Below are 16,605 nucleotides of genomic sequence, written 5' to 3'. Positions count from 1 at the left end.
ATTCAGTGGAGCATCTTATGGGGGCATATTCAATGGAGTATCTTATGGGGGCAGCATATGGGGGCAATTCAATGGAGCATCTTATGGGGGCATATTCAGTGGAGCATCTTATGGGGCAGCATACGCGGCCATATTCAATGGAGCATCTTATGGAGGCATATTCAGTGGAGCATCTTATGGGGGAATATTCAGTGGAGCATCTTATGGGGGCAGCATATGGAAGCATATTCAATGGAGCATCTTACGGGGGCAGCATATAGGGGCATATTCAATGGAGCATCTTATGGGGGCAGCATATGGGGGCATATTCAATGGAGCATCTTATGGGGGCATATTCAATGGAACATCTTATGGGGGCAGCATATGGGGCATATTCAATGGAGCATCTTATGGGGGCAGCATATGGGGGGTATATTAAATAGAGCAGGGGTTGGGAACCTTTTTTCTGCCGAGGGCCATTTGGAATTTTATAATAGAGTTCGGGGGCCGCATAAAATTATTAATAATGATGAGCGAGTATACTATTGCTCGGGTGTCCTCTGAGTATTTTGGCATGCTCGGAAATTTAGTTTGTCGACGCATTTGCATGATTTGCGGCTGCTAGGCAGGCTGAATACATGTGGGGATTCCTTAACAAACAGGCATTCCTCACATGTATTCAGGCTGTCCAGCAGCCATAAATCATGCAGCTGAGGCGACGAAAACTAAATCTCCGAGGACACCAAAATACTTGGAGGACACCCGAGCATGCTCAGGAAAGCCTGAGCAACGAGTATACTCGTTCATCACTCATTAATAACTTAAACATTAGCCAACTATATTTGGTCCCCAATAGGCAGCACAGGTCCCCATTAGGCAGCACAGGTCCCCATTAGGCAGCACAGGTCCCCTTTACTCGGCACATATTGACCTGGTGTTGGAGTGGTCCAGTGAGTACACAGTGACAGAAGTCAGTCCCGCTGACCAGGCCTCCCGGATGGCCCAAGCCCCGCACGGTTACCACCGCACCGGTGACCGGGGTGATGAAGAAGGCAGGCCGGGGTGATGAAGAAGGCAAGGCCGTAGACAGAGTCCGGCGCAGCTCACACTGGGTAGCAGCGCGCGGTGACTCCTCCAGCTCCAGAGACCCATGATTAGCCGGTTTCAGTGCGCGGGGGCCGCTGGGGTCCGGAGGGGTGTGCTCAGTCCCCGTCAGTGCGTGCACGTATCAGTGCGCGGTATCCGGCGGGCAGAGCTAGGAAGCAGAGCAAGAGTCCTCCTCTGCTCCTCTGGCTCCTGCAACAAGGTACTGGATCGCGGCTCTGGAGTGGCTGCGGGCCGGATCAGATGATATTGCGGGCCGTATACGGCCCGCGGGCCGGACGTTCCCCACCCCTGCAATAGAGCATCTTATGGGGGCAGCATATGGGGGCAAATTCTATGGAGCATCTTATGGGGCATAATCTATGTAGCATCTTATGTGGCCATGACCTTTATGGAGCAGCATATGGGGCATATTATTCTATGGAGCATCTTATGGGGCCATTAGTAACCTTTGTGCAGCATTATATGGGGCGTATTTTGTATGGAGCATCTTATGGGGCCCATCATGAACTGTATGGAGCATTATATGGGGCTCCTTATTCAATATTGCTATTCAAAAACATTTAACCTACTGATGCCTCAATTTTTACTTTTATTGGTATCTAGTTTTATTTTTTAAATTTACCAGTAGCTGCTGCATTTTCCACCCTAGGCTTATACGCGAGTCCATAAGTTTTCCCATTTTTTTGTGGCAGAATTAAGGGGGGTTGGCTTATACACGAGTGTTGTGAGTTCATTTTCCCCTTCACCATTGAGGTTTGATGAACTCCCTATTCTGCTGAAGGAAGGTAGTGAGGCTGATTAGAAAAGCACCTGAGCAGAAAGATGATGACTGGGTGACTGGAATTGCTGACTGGATATAAGGCACTGTTGTGAGTTCATTTTCCCCTTCACCATTGAGGTCTGATGAACTCCCTCTTCTGGTGAAGGAAGGTAGTCAGGCTGATTACAAAGCACCTGAGCAAATGATGGGGCCCAAGCTAACTAAATAGGACAGGATAGAAAAGCTGCTGTCTGCAATCCGCCAAAACCCTCTCAAAACAAGAGCCAACAGACTGATAGGGAAAAAAGCCCTGAAGACGCTAGGCTTCAAAAAGACTATATCAGTACTCAGAATACTTGGGAGATGTTCCAGCAACTTCGACCAAAGGATGGTTAAAATCAAAAGACTTTATTCCAAAAAAATGATTAAAAACAGAATAGATGCATAAAAAACATATGGTTCACCAATGTGACAGACGCTTACGCGTTTCGGACTAGAGGGTCCTTACTCATAGCTTAACATCTTACAAATAAGCATATACCTATATACACTTGCTGGCTGAAGTAAAGTGGGAGGGAAACAAAATGGGCGGAGGTCCACAATAGCAGGAAGGGAGGATTTTCTCCACAAAAAAAAAAAAAAAAAAAAAAAAAGGCATAGTATCTGAACATGGAGGAAATCACCACATCATCTTAATCATATATATATATATATATATATATATATATATATATATATATATATATATATATATATATATATATATATATATATATATATATATATATATATATATAAAAGATCAGATTTTAAATTCATGCCTGCGGGAAAAAAGGAACTACAATTGCGAATATTTTGTCCCCCAGTGATCACACTTTGCGTTTTTCATCAGAAAATAATTCAAGCTGGTTATCTGTCTCTGGTAGCTATCGTTGTGGAATAAGAAAATGCGGTTTATGTAAATACATGTATAATACGTCTACATTTAAATCCACAGTTACAAAAAATGAATATGTCATAAATATGTTTGCCAACTGTAGTTCCACATATGTTATTTATTTAATAACATGTGAAACATGCTGCATTCAATATGTGGGCAACACCACACGTCCTCTTCGCAAAAGGATTTCTGAACATCTTTATGATTCATGTAATAAAACTACAAGGAGTCCCTCGGGAGCCTCTCAGCATTTTATTTCTGTACATGGAGGAGATGTCAGTACTTGTAGGGTTAATATAATAGAAACTGTCCCAAACCCCAAGAGGGGAGGTGATAGAAAAAAGGAATTGCAGCGCAAAGAAGCAATGTGGATTTTTAAGTTAAAAACACGATATCCCGCAGGCATGAATTTAAAATCTGATCTTTTATATATATATGATTAAGATGATGTGGTGATTTCCTCCATGTTCAGATACTATGCCTTTTTTTTTTTTGTGGAGAAAATCCTCCCTTCCTGCTATTGTGGACCTCCGCCCATTTTGTTTCCCTCCCACTTTACTTCAGCCAGCAAGTGTATATAGGTATATGCTTATTTGTAAGATGTTAAGCTATGAGTAAGGACCCTCTAGTCCGAAACGCGTAAGCGTCTGTCACATTGGTGAACCATATGTTTTTTATGCATCTATTCTGTTTTTAATCATTTTTTTGGAATAAAGTCTTTTGATTTTAACCATCCTTTGGTCGAAGTTGCTGGAACATCTCCCAAGTATTGTGCCTACAAGATTTTCCGGAATCCAAGTTCCCTGCACCGCCCAGGATTGATTGCATTCCTCCAGACTTCGCATTTGCTACGGTTTGGTGAGCTGACAAAAAACTTTTTCCTTTGTATATCAGTACTCAGGTATTTTCTGAAGACAGAGCAAAAAGGAATTCAGCTCACCCAGCAGGGAAAGGCAGAAATCCAGAAAAACAAGGCAAAACAAAACCAAAACACAAATGCAAAAAGCAGAGCAGAAAACTTAGCTTTTGAGGAGCAGGAATCAGACTGGTCTCCAAGAATCCCTCAGAGAAATCACCCGCAAGGCAGAAGGGCGTCGGCTGTCTTATATCCAGTCAGCAATTCCAGTCACCCAGTCATCATCATTCTGCTCAGGTGCTTTGTAATCAGCCTCACTACCTTCCTTCACCAGAAGAGGGAGTTCATCAGACCTCAATGGTGAAGGGGAAAATGAACTCACAACACACGAGTATATACGGTAGATTAAATAATCAAGTAAGGCTACTTTCTCTCATCTCCATTCTTAACTTTTATGTAAATATTCAATGAAGGACACTTGTTAAGTATAAAAATAGGTTACATAGAATCATAGACTCGTAGAGTTGGAAGGGACCTCCTGGGCCATCTAGTCCAACCCCCTGCTCAAAGCAGGATTCGCTAAATCATCCCACACAGGTGTCTGTCCAGCCTCTGTTTGAAGACTTCTATTGAAGGAGAACTCACCACCTCTCGTGGCAGCCTGTTCCACTCATTGATCACTCTAACATGCCTCAGTATAGACTGACAGAGAGAGATAGCCAAAGATTCTGCCAAGACAGCCTGATATCCAAAGGACTAGAGACAGGACAGCAGCCAAATACCTCATTGTTCCATCACAAAGGACATTGATCTATAATTCTACAGAAAACAACTTTGGGGAAATCGGCCCCGGCTGGAAAAGTACAGACCTGCTCCATTGACCATCACTGAACCATGGAAATGTTTGAAGAAAGCCAGGATTGGAACCCGCCGGTCGCCTGGCTCCATGGAGATGTTTGGAGAAGCCAGGTTGTGACCCTCAGGTCAACTGGCCTTTTACCTGAAAGGACTGTCATCTTCCTAAGCTTGCCTCCTTTCTGTATGAGTGCCACAGGTGTGGTAGCCGACCTTGGGAGCTCTGAAGTAACAACTGTCATTATCCCAGCGAGTCAGCGGAAGAGTGAGACTCTAATGTGCACCATATTGAGGTATTTTTTGCTGGGACTGTTCTACGTGTTATCTGCCTGTTTTGTGGTACAATAAATCATTGCCACACTGTTATACTCTCACCCTGCGTTGTCCGAGTAGCATTATCCCCACAGTAAAAAGGGCCACGGGCATTCGGTGGGACGATCCCTGGTCCATGCGGTTCCGGCTAGAGGAACTGAGGCACCTGTCAACCCCCCCATGTCTCCACAGAAGCCATAAGATTAGATGGTTGAAATACACTTTTATAGACATTTTACATTGAGGATTCATCCTTTAAAGAGGACTGCAACCAGGTCAAAAGTGGCCAGTGTTTGCCTTATTTTATTCTGACTACTCCCCTGGGTGTCCTGTTTTTTTTCCCTTTCTTAAAATCTGCCACACAGCTCCAGAGATATGGACCTTTTCATTTAGGGATAATTTTTATGGGTTCCAAGGGGGGAGTGGCTCAAAGGATCCTCAGGGGAGTGTTTTTAGGCTTCTCTGCACAATTACTCTATGAACAACTCTACCTTGGAAAAGACCATAAAAATGAGCTCTGAATAATGAGGTCCATATCTCTGAAACTGTATGGTAAATTTGAAAGAAAAAAAAATACTAAGGGATTGTGGTAAGACTAAAGTATTGACAGTTCCTTCTCAGCTACCAAAAGAAAAAAGAACCAATGTCTAGTGACAATCTCTGATAAGGAAGCTTCACATTACCCAAGAATTGAGAAAAGTCTACAATGTAAGGAGGATTTCATATGAGCCTTTGCAAAATGTTTTTGAAAAATGTATGTTTTTTACATGAACAATTTAGGAAATAGTAAAAGGGCAAATACAGTTTTCTATGTTAATAACTGTAATGCATCAGTTTAAAAACGCACAACATCTGGATGGGAGGCGGGCAGCCGGCATGCCCCGCCAGGGAGGCGGGCAGCCGGCATGCCCCGCCAGGGAGGCATGAGACTACATTTAGACCAATAAATATAGGCTGTGCAAACACAACACTCGCCTGAATTCCTTAGTGCTTCCCGGTCCTGGAGATGCAGACAAACTGCGTGATTTTGTCCTTCCACGAATGGGTTTCCCACAGCTGATCTCGTTCTCACAATCACAGGCTGCAAAAAAAGGGACTTCTTCTGCATTCACACTCTTCTCTTTGCCGCACACCTTGTTATGGGATCGCTCCATAGTGCAAATGGGAATGACTCGCTCACAAAGAATGAAAATACCTAAAAAAAATAAAAATAAAAAGAAGTCAGATTAATTATCGGCATCAATTAATTATTGTGGTGCCTGTGCTGAGTGACACCTGAGACATGAAATCACTATACACATCCCCATCCAGCATTACCTGACAGCGAGAAGCCAGAGACCTGCTACCTGTCAGTGCCAGCCGCCTAATAATCCCTGCAGCATTACACCGAGCACCGAGAATGGGAGGAAACTCCACCCGGCTTCCTCTCCGCCCGCGTAGGTTAGTACAAGAACGCGAAAGGTCCGCGCATTACACAAACAGGATAAAGCATTTCCAAAGAGAACATCAGTGGTTACACTCTAGTACATCAGGTCGCAAAATTTACAGCAGAGACATTGTCCTGTAACCCTAGGTTCCAGTGGGGTTTTTTTGTTCATTGATACAGATTTGGGATACATAAAACACTTCGCTTTTAGGAAGGGTGCAACAACTAATAAATGGCAATTCAATTTTTTTTTTCTCATTATGGCATTTAGTTTATGAGTTGAATTCTATATTTTGACAGATCGAATTATTGCAAACATGACAATACCAAATACCCTTTTATTTTTTTTTGTAACAGGGAGAAAAGAAAAAATTAAAAATAGTTATAAACCATTTTATTTTTTAATTTTCAGTAATGCACTTGAACATGTCGTATACAGGTACATAGTAAAAAAAAAAAAAATCAAGATCTCCTATGAAGGCCACAGCACCTAAATGGTGGCGGTGGATTTTAGCAAACTGCCATGACAACCTATCAGCCTCCCACGGTCAGGATGATGCCGCAGATATTGACAGTGGCGTTTAATCGCATTAACAGCAGCAATATAAGCTAGCTCTGGTTGCTGCTGTTAGAAGCAGGCGCTGCCTGTATAACTCCTGAGCAATCAGGGAGTAGAGGACAGCAGGAAGCCCGAGAATCATTGGTACGGGATTGCAACACTTAGACTTGACATCAGCCTTTGTCACAAACCGTTTTCCACTCTCTGTACCGAGCTGGTTATAGAGACGTCATAGCTAGTTTCTCTAGGTAGTGCAGATGTTACCAAGCCAGAGAGACTAGTGTTGCTGGGACCTGTAAAGACCAACAGTATGGGCCATTTGCATTGTCCAGCAGTTCCACAGATGGCCAATAAGGCAGCACCACACCCTGCTTAAACTCCCAGCTGTCTGCCAGATATACTCTGTTTACCTCTGACACATCTGGTGCTATTCCTGCCAATATGCTGGTACTGACCCAGACCTTGTCTTATATAGTATCTCTTGCATCTGATCTCATTTTTAGCTGACCCAAGATATTACACCGACTACAGTTTTGTCACATGATTCTGTCAGTTTTATCTTTTGCTCCTCTGACCAGCAGCCACTCCATAGTCACAACCCTGGGTGCCCCGTACTTAGTATAGATCCCTGTATTTAGGATTAAAGAGTATTAACATTTTATAGAATTTTTTTTTATTATAGGCTCAGTGTGATGCTGATTCATGGGAGTCTGGTTCTTGAAATCCACCTCCGATAGGTGAAATCACTGCTCTGAAGTATGCAGTACCAACATGAGCGATGTACAAAGCCAAACACTTACCATTGAGTCCGTACACAGCCCTATTCAAGCTGTGCACTTCAGAGCAGTATTTTAATCCAGGATCCAGACCCCCACCAACCAGTACCTGTGATAGTTGCACCTTAATGGGTGAAGCCCAGAGTTCTGGATCTGTCAGATGGAGTAGCTAGTGACAAATGTGTCCACGGTAGCCTTTTTTGAGCTGACTGCATTGGACAGACTTTACAAGGATACTCTATGAAGCATAAGATGGCACTTTGTAATACTTCTTTTGACGTGTGGTGGCGCCGCTGGAAATGTATACACTTACTGGTGAGCTCCTGCACGGTTTATTATTTGGAACCTTCTAACACAAAATGGGACTTTTTTTGAAGCACACAGCCCCTATAATATTATTAGGTTAAGTCCACCCCGTGTGTAGGGGGCGGTCAGCCTGGATTCATAATTTTAGGCTCTATGTGCATTTTGCTTTATAGAAACATGAGACTATGCTAGGAAGTGGACAAGAGATCGAAATAACCCAAGCTAGACAAATCTATGAACATTGCTCACTCTCCTAATGAAAGGAAGCGATTATCTTGAATTCGGCATTTCAATAAGCCACTTGTTCTATAGGAAACCAGTCACTTCATGCCGCCTCCTGGTACATGACCAACCGCAGTTTGCTTTCTAGAAATTGGGTCCATACATTCCCAGCAAAACATTGTGGCGCTGCCTGGAGTGAGAACAATCTGCTGCACACGTAATTCATAGACTGAAATCACATTGCATTTAAGGTAGTAAAACCACAACTCAATTTGGCCCCACTGATCAGAACTTGGGGCACTGCACAATCGTATAGCGATCCATGTTTGTATCAGTAGAATTTAGCATTTGAGGGTTGTGGCTGTAAACATGGGACCTAGAGTTGAGCGACTTTGGTCGGATCGGGTTTCATGAAACAAAATTTGTTTCAGATGAAACTGGTCCGACTAGGGCAAAAAAAGTCGGAGTTTCGTCCGAAACCCGACCCCCAATGCCAAGTCAATGGGGATTAAAAGTCGGCATTGAGTGAATGAATGTCATCCGCTCAATGCCGACTTTTATTTCCCATTGACTTGCATTGGGGTCGGGTTTCGGACGAAACTCCGACTTTTTTTTGCCCTAGTCGGACCAGTTTCATCTGAAACAAATTTTGTTTCATGAAACCCGATCCGACCAAAGTCGCTCAACTATAATGGGACCAAATGTAAGCCTGTATTATTGCAGGGTGAAAGTGACCTCTGTTAAACCTAGAGTTAATAGGAAGTGTTCGCATTTCTCTAAAAGTCCATTTACATGGATCGAATTGGGAAACGAACATTCATAAGAACGCTCGTTCCTGATAGGCCCTGGGTAAGGCGGCCGGACGAAGACAAGTATCAATACGTTAAATGTATGGAGACTGAGCGTTGGTTTTAATGATCATTCTGTCCGAATAGTCCGTATTGGTCTGTGTGAATGGGGCCATAAGTAAGGCCTCTTTCACACTTCAGTTTTTTTGCATCAGAGAGAGAGAGAGAGAGAGAGAGAGAGAGAGAGAGAGAGAGAGAGAGAGATTTTTTTTGTCCGGCACCCAGAAAGAATTTCGGGTTAAATGAGTGTCTGGAGGATCCGCCAGAGGGAAAAAACGTTGCAAGCTCCGTTTTGAAATCTTTGTGGATGGCGACAGACAGCAACTTTTGGTGGATCCTCCAAAAAAACGGATGCAACGGACAACAATCCGTCACAATCCGCCATTAATGGAAGTCAACTGGGGAAAAAAACGGATCCTCAAAAGAAAATTGAGGATCCGTTCTTTTCAAAACCTGGCGGATTGTGACTGATTGTAAAAAACTGAAGTGTGAAAGAGGCCTAAGCGCCAACCTACTTGTATACAAGTCTATTTATGCCCATTTGCAGCTATGATCCCATGTATTAGGCATCTTGACAATCTTTCACTAACTCTAGATTATTGATAACAGGGGTGACTAATCTGCCTAATAGGAAAAGCTTTAAGTACAGGCATGTGAAAATTGACGTAGTGTGTGTCGACACCACAATCTTTTACTAAGTTGATGTAGGAAGTTGAAAACTGAACACCACCATGCATATTAGAACAACGTCAACTGTACCCGCCAATATTGATGAGTTCAGTCAACAGTTTAAGGTTTATGGAGGCCTCCCGAAAGTCTCCCTGATGGACAAGGTCAACTTAAGGATCACAAATGTCCGATTTCAAAAATGATGATCATCCTACAGGATGAAAATTATGAAATGGTAAGACAGGATGTTGAGAAGGCCGAACTTTTAAATTCCTATTTTTCTTCTGTTTTCTCCCAGAAAGGAAATGTAACATCAACGGTTCTTCACTGTCCTATTAAGGGAATAGAAGAATCCACGATATCTATAAACAGAAAGTTAGTGAGGAAACACTTAGCTAACCTAAATGAATTCAATTCTCCAGGTCCAGATGAATTACACCCCAGAGTTCTGAAGAAGATAGCAGAAGAAATTTTTGAACCCCTCTCCATAATCTTTGAAAATTCTTGGAGAACAGGAGAAGTCCCAGAAGACTTGAGAAGAGCAAATGTTGTTCCTATCTTCAAAAAGGGGAAGAAGGTGGACCCAGGGAACTATAGGCCGGTGAGTCTGACTTCTATACCAGAAAATATCTTTGAACAAATTATTAAACAACATGTATGCAAGTACCTGGACAAGAATGAAGTGATTAAACAGAGTCAGCATGGGTTTGTAACTAATAAGTCATGTCAGACTAACTTAATTTCCTTCTATGACAGAATCACTGATTGGGTGGATCAGGGAAATGCTGTAGATATTGTATATCTTGACTTCAGCAAAGCATCTGACAAAGTATCTCACACAATCCTTATTGAAAAAATGGCTAAGTATGGAATGGACAAGGAAACCGTTAGGTGGATTCATAACTGGCTTAGTGATCGGACCCAAAGAGTGGTTGAAAATGGCTGCACAACCAGTGGAAGAATGTCTCAAGTGGGGTACCACAGGGCTCTGTCCTGGGCCCTGTAATGTTCAACATCTTTATCAATGATTTAGATGAAGGAATTGAGGGTAAACTGACTAAATTTGCTGATGACACAAAGCTAGGAGGGATAGCTAATACTAGAGAAGAGAGAGAGAGGATTCAAAAAGATATAAATAAACTGGAGCAGTGGGCAGCAACTAACAGAATGGTTTTTAACAGGGAAAAATGCAAAGTACTACATCTTGGCAATAAAAGTGAAAAAAAGCATATACAAAATGGGAGGAATAGGGCTAAGCAACAGCACATGTGAAAAAGACTTGGGTATACTAATTGATCACAGACTGAATATGAGTCAACAGTGTGATGCAGCAGCAAAAAAAGGCAAATGCAATTATAGGATATATAAACAGAAGCATACAGTCTAGATCACGCGAAGTCATTATTGCCCTCTACTCCTCTTTGGTCAGACCTCTGTTGTGAATTCGCTTTCTGGTCTACGTCTGGTTACTACTGAAGGTAGTGGAGCTGGTCAAATTGACAGAGGGATTGCGAGTTCTCTTTCTGGGCTCCCTCTGGTGGTTACTGGAGGTAATGGAGCTGATCTGATTAACAGAGGCTTGCCACCTGATAATGAGGACGACGATTGGAGATCTGGGGTTTCGGACTGGGATTTAAGACAGCCAACTCCCTCTATCCCTGTTGGTGATTTTCTTCCTGCCTCCTGAGGTCTTCGTTTACAGCTCAGTCCCTGCATGTTCAGCTAAGTGTTCATTTGCTATTCTGTTTACATTTGATCTGGTTTTGTCTATTTCAGTTTTGTGTGGGTCAGCCAGCTCCGGCTGGGGCTGTGCTGAATCACCATCCATATGTTGCTGCTTGTGCCAGTTTGTTTTTGTCCCTTATTAGATTGGCCTCTTTTTGCTCTGCTTTCAGAATATACCAGAGTGCTGATATAGTGGGTGAAGTCGTGCGACTTCAGTATTTTTTGCATCAGACGTGTTGGACTTTTTTGCAGGGTTTTTTGCGTGATTGCAGACAGTGTCTTTCCTTTCCTGTCTAGTCAATGTGGACCCCATCGTTTGCTCAGTCTATTTTCCTACCTGCGTTTGTGTTTTCATCTTGTCTCACCGACAATATATGTTTGGGGGCCATCTATCCCTTTGGGGTCTGCTCCGGGGCAGTTTAGATTTCCCCTTTCTTGCTTTAGGCTTAGTTAGCTCTCCGGCTGTGCCGAGGCGTCTAGGATCATCGTAGGCACGCTCCACGGCTACTGCTAGTTGTGTGGATAGGATCAGGGGTCTGCAATCCGCTTAGTTACCAACATCTCTGGTTTTCTGTGGCTTAGCTTGGGCTTGCTCTCCTCCTCGGTGACCCAATCATAACAGACCTCATCTGGAGTACTGTGTCCAGTTTCTGGCGCCACATTTTAAAAAAGACATCAACAAACTGGAGCAAGTTCAGAAAAGAGCGACCAGAATGGTGACCAGTCGGCAAACCCTATCTTATGAGGAAAGGTTCCAGGATTTGGGAATGTTTAGCTTGCAGAAGAGAAGACTGAGAGGAGACTTAATAGCTGTCTACAAATATCTCAAGGGCTGTCACATTGTAGAAGGATCATCTTTCTCATTTGCACAAGGAAAGACTAGAAGCAATGGGATGAAACTGAATGGGAGGAGACACAGATTACATATTAGAAAGAACTTTTTGACAGAGTGATCAATGAATGGAACAGGCTGACACTAGAGGTGGTGAGTTCTCCTTCAAATAGAAGTCTTCAAACAGAGGCTGGACAGACATCTGTCTGGGATGATTTAGCGAATCCTGCTTTGAGCAGGGGGTTGGACCAGATGGCCCAGGAGGTCCCTTCCAACTCTACGATTCTAGGATTCTGTTCTCCCTGAGATAAGGCGCCACCAATGATGTGGGACCACAGCTCTCGAGAGCACAAGAGCGCTCTTCACAGACTGCTGTCAGCTAAACGATGGTTCGGCCAATTGTTCAGACGACAGCTATCTAAACTATATGGGGTACTTAAAAGTTGCATTTAGATGGGCTAAGAATTGACACTTATCCGCCATATGTAAACATGTCGATGATCACTCAATGAACAAGCAAAAATGCTTGTTTATTGGGAAATTGATCATATATGATGGAAAAGAGCCCCCCCCCAACACACAAAGTCAGCCGATGGTCTATTATGCATGGAGGCGTCGGACGACTGATGGTCACGAGTGATGTCGATGGGGCATGTCTGATTTTGGACCACAGATCGCTTGTTCCCACAGAAATGAGCTGTCAGCCCAAGTATCAGTTGGCAGCTCTCAGTGAACAAAGGAGCGCTCAGCTTAGTGAGTGCGCCTGTGTATTGGAAAGTCAGTCAAGATGGCTCTAGGCCAAATGATCGACAGAAGCCGTTTTTGGCCATCTAATGTGTATGCCCTGCCTTAGACATCCGTTTGTGTAAAAGCTCCCTTTAAGCCCTGAGAAGGCCAAGTCTTTTCTTGCCATGATTGCATCTCATTCATTGACGAGGCAGCAGCCATATGAAGCATTGGCACCTTGCACCTAGTTATCCAATTTAACTAGCAGTAATAACTAGATTTGCAGTTCTAGGCTTGGCTCTATTGCAGGATGGGTTTATGATTTTGCAGGCAATTTGGATGCTTCTGAACATATCTAATGAAAACCAGTGTTATCACATTCATTTTCACGCAAAGAACTGTGTAAGTACTATAAAGAAATCCTTTGCATGAACTAGACGAAAGCAGGAGAGAAAAAAAAAAAAAAAGAAAAATCAGACAATATGGTGGATCGCTGAAAAACTGCGACATGCAGATAAAAGGGCCAAAGTGGTGATGGGATTGATAAAGAAAAGACAAGTGTGGGATTACATCGTTTCCTAACTATCTTGCAAATAAGAAATTACAGCTACTTCCCCATAATCATCTTGCCAAACCTTGGTACACAATGGCCACAAGACGCACTTCCACATAACAGGGAACAATTCCCACGAGATAATAGGAACTGTACGGATGTTTTATCATTAAAGAGCTACTTCCTCATGTCTCAATCATTTGTCACAATTATTAGTTTCTGATCTTCAGACAAACAGGAACAAAAAGACAAAAGCACCTGTGTAATCCTATGATAAAATGTGGGGAATATTACTGGGTATTTCTATTACTTCTGGAAAAAGGGTGCCCAATAAAAAATAAAAAAGGGGCCTGCCAGGGAGCAAGGTTTTTCATGCTTTTTTTTTTTTTTTTTTTTAAATCAATTCCCTAGAAGACTTGACATTCGCCATTACTATGTAGGTTTTTTCCTGGTTTAAAATGCTGCAGTTTCCCTAAATCCGACAACGTTTTTCTTTTGCTCCTGCCCCTCTCCGTTCCCACGATATGCCCCCCTTTTCCCGCTATGTAAATCTAGTCTTTTTTTTAGCCAATGGATGATCATGAACTGTTCCGCAGGGGCGTCTTCTAGTGGACCTCACCCAGATGGATAACAAGAAAAGAATTACATACAGGGAAGAAGGGGCCTTATCTCTTGTAAAAAGAAAACCATCGCCGGATTCAGGAGAACAACGGCATTTAGACTCCTTAACAAACTTACATTGTTATGGCAAGTGACAGGTCTCGAGTCCTCTTTAAATGTTACATAATTTTGTCATCTAACCAAGTCCACATAAAAGGTTTAGGATTTTCCCCCTAACAGACCTTTCCCAATGTACTTCTTATCGTAAGTGACGCTACATACAAGTTCACAGAGCGCGCCTGCTCAAGTACATGGCGTCACTTATGACAACCGGTACGCTGGGGAAGGATCAAAAATGCTAAATTGCAGGCTGCTTGCCAGAACAGAGATCTGAGCATTATATGACCCACAAGAACAGCAGATCTATGATGATATGATTAATTTTGTATATTACAAAATTATTTAGCATTTAAGTATAAGAAAAAAAATCATTAAGAAATGCCAAAACACTATGCAAACAGTATATCCTAATTCAAAGAAAGCTGAACGATGTCACTAGTACATGACCATGTAGTATATTCACGGTCATGGCTAAATGCTCACATAGACCTTAATGAAAATTGGGCCTATATTAATAGCCAGCTCTCCGGTCCTCTGCTCCAACTGTCAGAATGAAGAATTCATAAAATGTTAAAAGGTTAATATTTAAAGAGAATTTTACAAGTGATGAGTCTTTGTCCACTGGGGATGACATCGCTTAATGTTTGACTAGTTGATCTGCTACTAAAAGTTACGAGGCAAATAAAGCATTCAAAAGAGCACAACTAAAAGGGTTCACCTTGAAAATTTTAAGGATGGAACCTCAGATGTTTCTAGTAGCTTCCTCGCAGCTCGAAGTTAAAGATCCTTGGCACGACTCATTAATTAAAAGCTTGAGAAGACCCATGCGAGTGCTCCGTGGCTTGAGTAAAGCCATGTCACCACTCCAGTATCAAGTAAGGTCTCGTCACAGCACCGTTCTCAAGTAGTTGGCTTAGAACTTAGAAAAACCATTCTATTTTCTTTCATCTCTCTTCAAAGCATCTTGATTTGTGCCTAGCCACCTCACTTAAGGTAACTGGTGATTGTTGGGGGTCTCAGGTTCTGGACTTCAGTGATCACACATAAATTTACCACTCTATGAATAGATGAAAAATATCTGTTTATGGGAAAACCCCTTAAACTTCCTATATTACGTTCCAACAAATCAGAGTCCAAGCAGCACTTAGCAGGCCCCTTTTGCGATTTCACACTCACCAATATGTTGCCGTGGCGTAATGAGCTGGTGAAGACCCTCACCTAATGTGGCACATCCTAACCTCTATATTAGCGTGATATGATAGATTAGAAACACCTATGTACACTCATCACCTCCCAAAAGGTGTCTGCAATAGACTGTTGGCAAATAAAGAAAATAAATTTATTGCCCTCTATTTAAAGAATAATTCAGTAAACTTCCATACAGGAGGAAGAAAATGGTCCCTTGACAGATTTTAGTGTCAGGATGCCACGGCGACCTGCTGCACCTCACTCATGCAGGTTTATGACTACACCTGTGACAGATTTCAGATGTAGAACTAGGGATAAACAAAGATGAATCATATCTAATAATGTAGAAACCAGGAAATGATTGCAACAGAAAAATCCCATGTCTGTTTTGGAATGAGGAAGAGTTTCATAACTGGGTTGTCAAGTAGTAGGTAAACGATATTTCTAGACCTAAAAATGAAACACTCCAGCAACCAATCCTGTAGGGGAGACAAAAGACACTCCAACCCTTATCAACAGCTAGGTCTGACCAATAAAACATTTTTCGTGCCCTGGCTCCAAATTGCTTTCCTCTTTTTAATATAAGAAAGTGTTCCACCAAAACAGCTCTGATCCATCTTTACAGGATCACTAAAGGGTGTCTGGTCATGAAAGGCAAAGAGCCATCAGCACTAAATCCTTCATGTCCACTAAATGGTCCAGCAGAGCCTCCGTGAGTCACTTTTTTTTTCCAGCGCATCCCAAAGAAGCTCGATCAGATTGAAATCATGGAAATTTGGAGACCAAGTCAACATCATTGCCTTCAGCAAACCAAGACTGAATGATCTTAGCAAAATAGCAAGGGGGCACTATCCTGCTGAAAGTGGTACTGCCATTAGGGAATACCACAGCAATGAAGGAATATGCTGGGTCCATTTTGTGTTTAGGTAGGTGATACGGGTCATAGCCACATGAATGCCAGTAGCCAAGGTTTTCCGGAAGAATATTGCCCAGCGCATCGCTCTGCCTCTGCTGGTTTGTCTTCTCCTAGTGCAGTCTCTTTCTCACGGAAGCAAAAAACACAGACTCGGCCATCTACATGGCGGAAAAGAAAATTTGATTAATCAGACCAAGCCTTTTTCCATTACTCCAAGGTCCAGTTGCTGGCGCTCAACCACTGTAGGCGATATAAAGCCAACCGTATGGTTTCGGAAATTTGTGCAACAGTAGAACTTCTATAGAATCCGGACAAGTTTCCATATACGTT

The 16,605-nt window shown here is 42.7% G+C and overlaps 1 protein-coding gene across 5 annotated transcripts in view; it reads right to left on the bottom strand.

Moving 5' to 3' along the window:
• Positions 1-16,605, bottom strand: part of NADK (NAD kinase) — an 88,107-nt gene that overhangs the window by 53,422 nt on the left and 18,080 nt on the right. For 4 of the 5 annotated variants that reach the window (XM_073585421.1, XM_073585418.1, XM_073585417.1 and 1 more), the window contains exon 2: positions 5,785-6,004. In XM_073585421.1, coding sequence (XP_073441522.1) covers positions 5,785-5,963 — 179 coding nt within the window. In that variant the 5' untranslated portion in view covers positions 5,964-6,004. Of the gene's footprint in view, positions 1-5,784; positions 6,005-6,126; positions 6,145-16,605 lie in introns of those variants that run through there. The other variant, XM_073585420.1, reaches the window with a different exon arrangement.

The sequence above is a fragment of the Dendrobates tinctorius genome, unplaced genomic scaffold, assembly GCF_039654945.1.
Source record: "Dendrobates tinctorius isolate UK_male_01 unplaced genomic scaffold, ASM3965494v1 ptg000086l, whole genome shotgun sequence".
NCBI lineage: Eukaryota > Metazoa > Chordata > Amphibia > Anura > Dendrobatidae > Dendrobates > Dendrobates tinctorius.
Note: the sequence above shows the minus strand (reverse complement) of the source record. Positions and strands in the feature narration are given on the sequence as shown.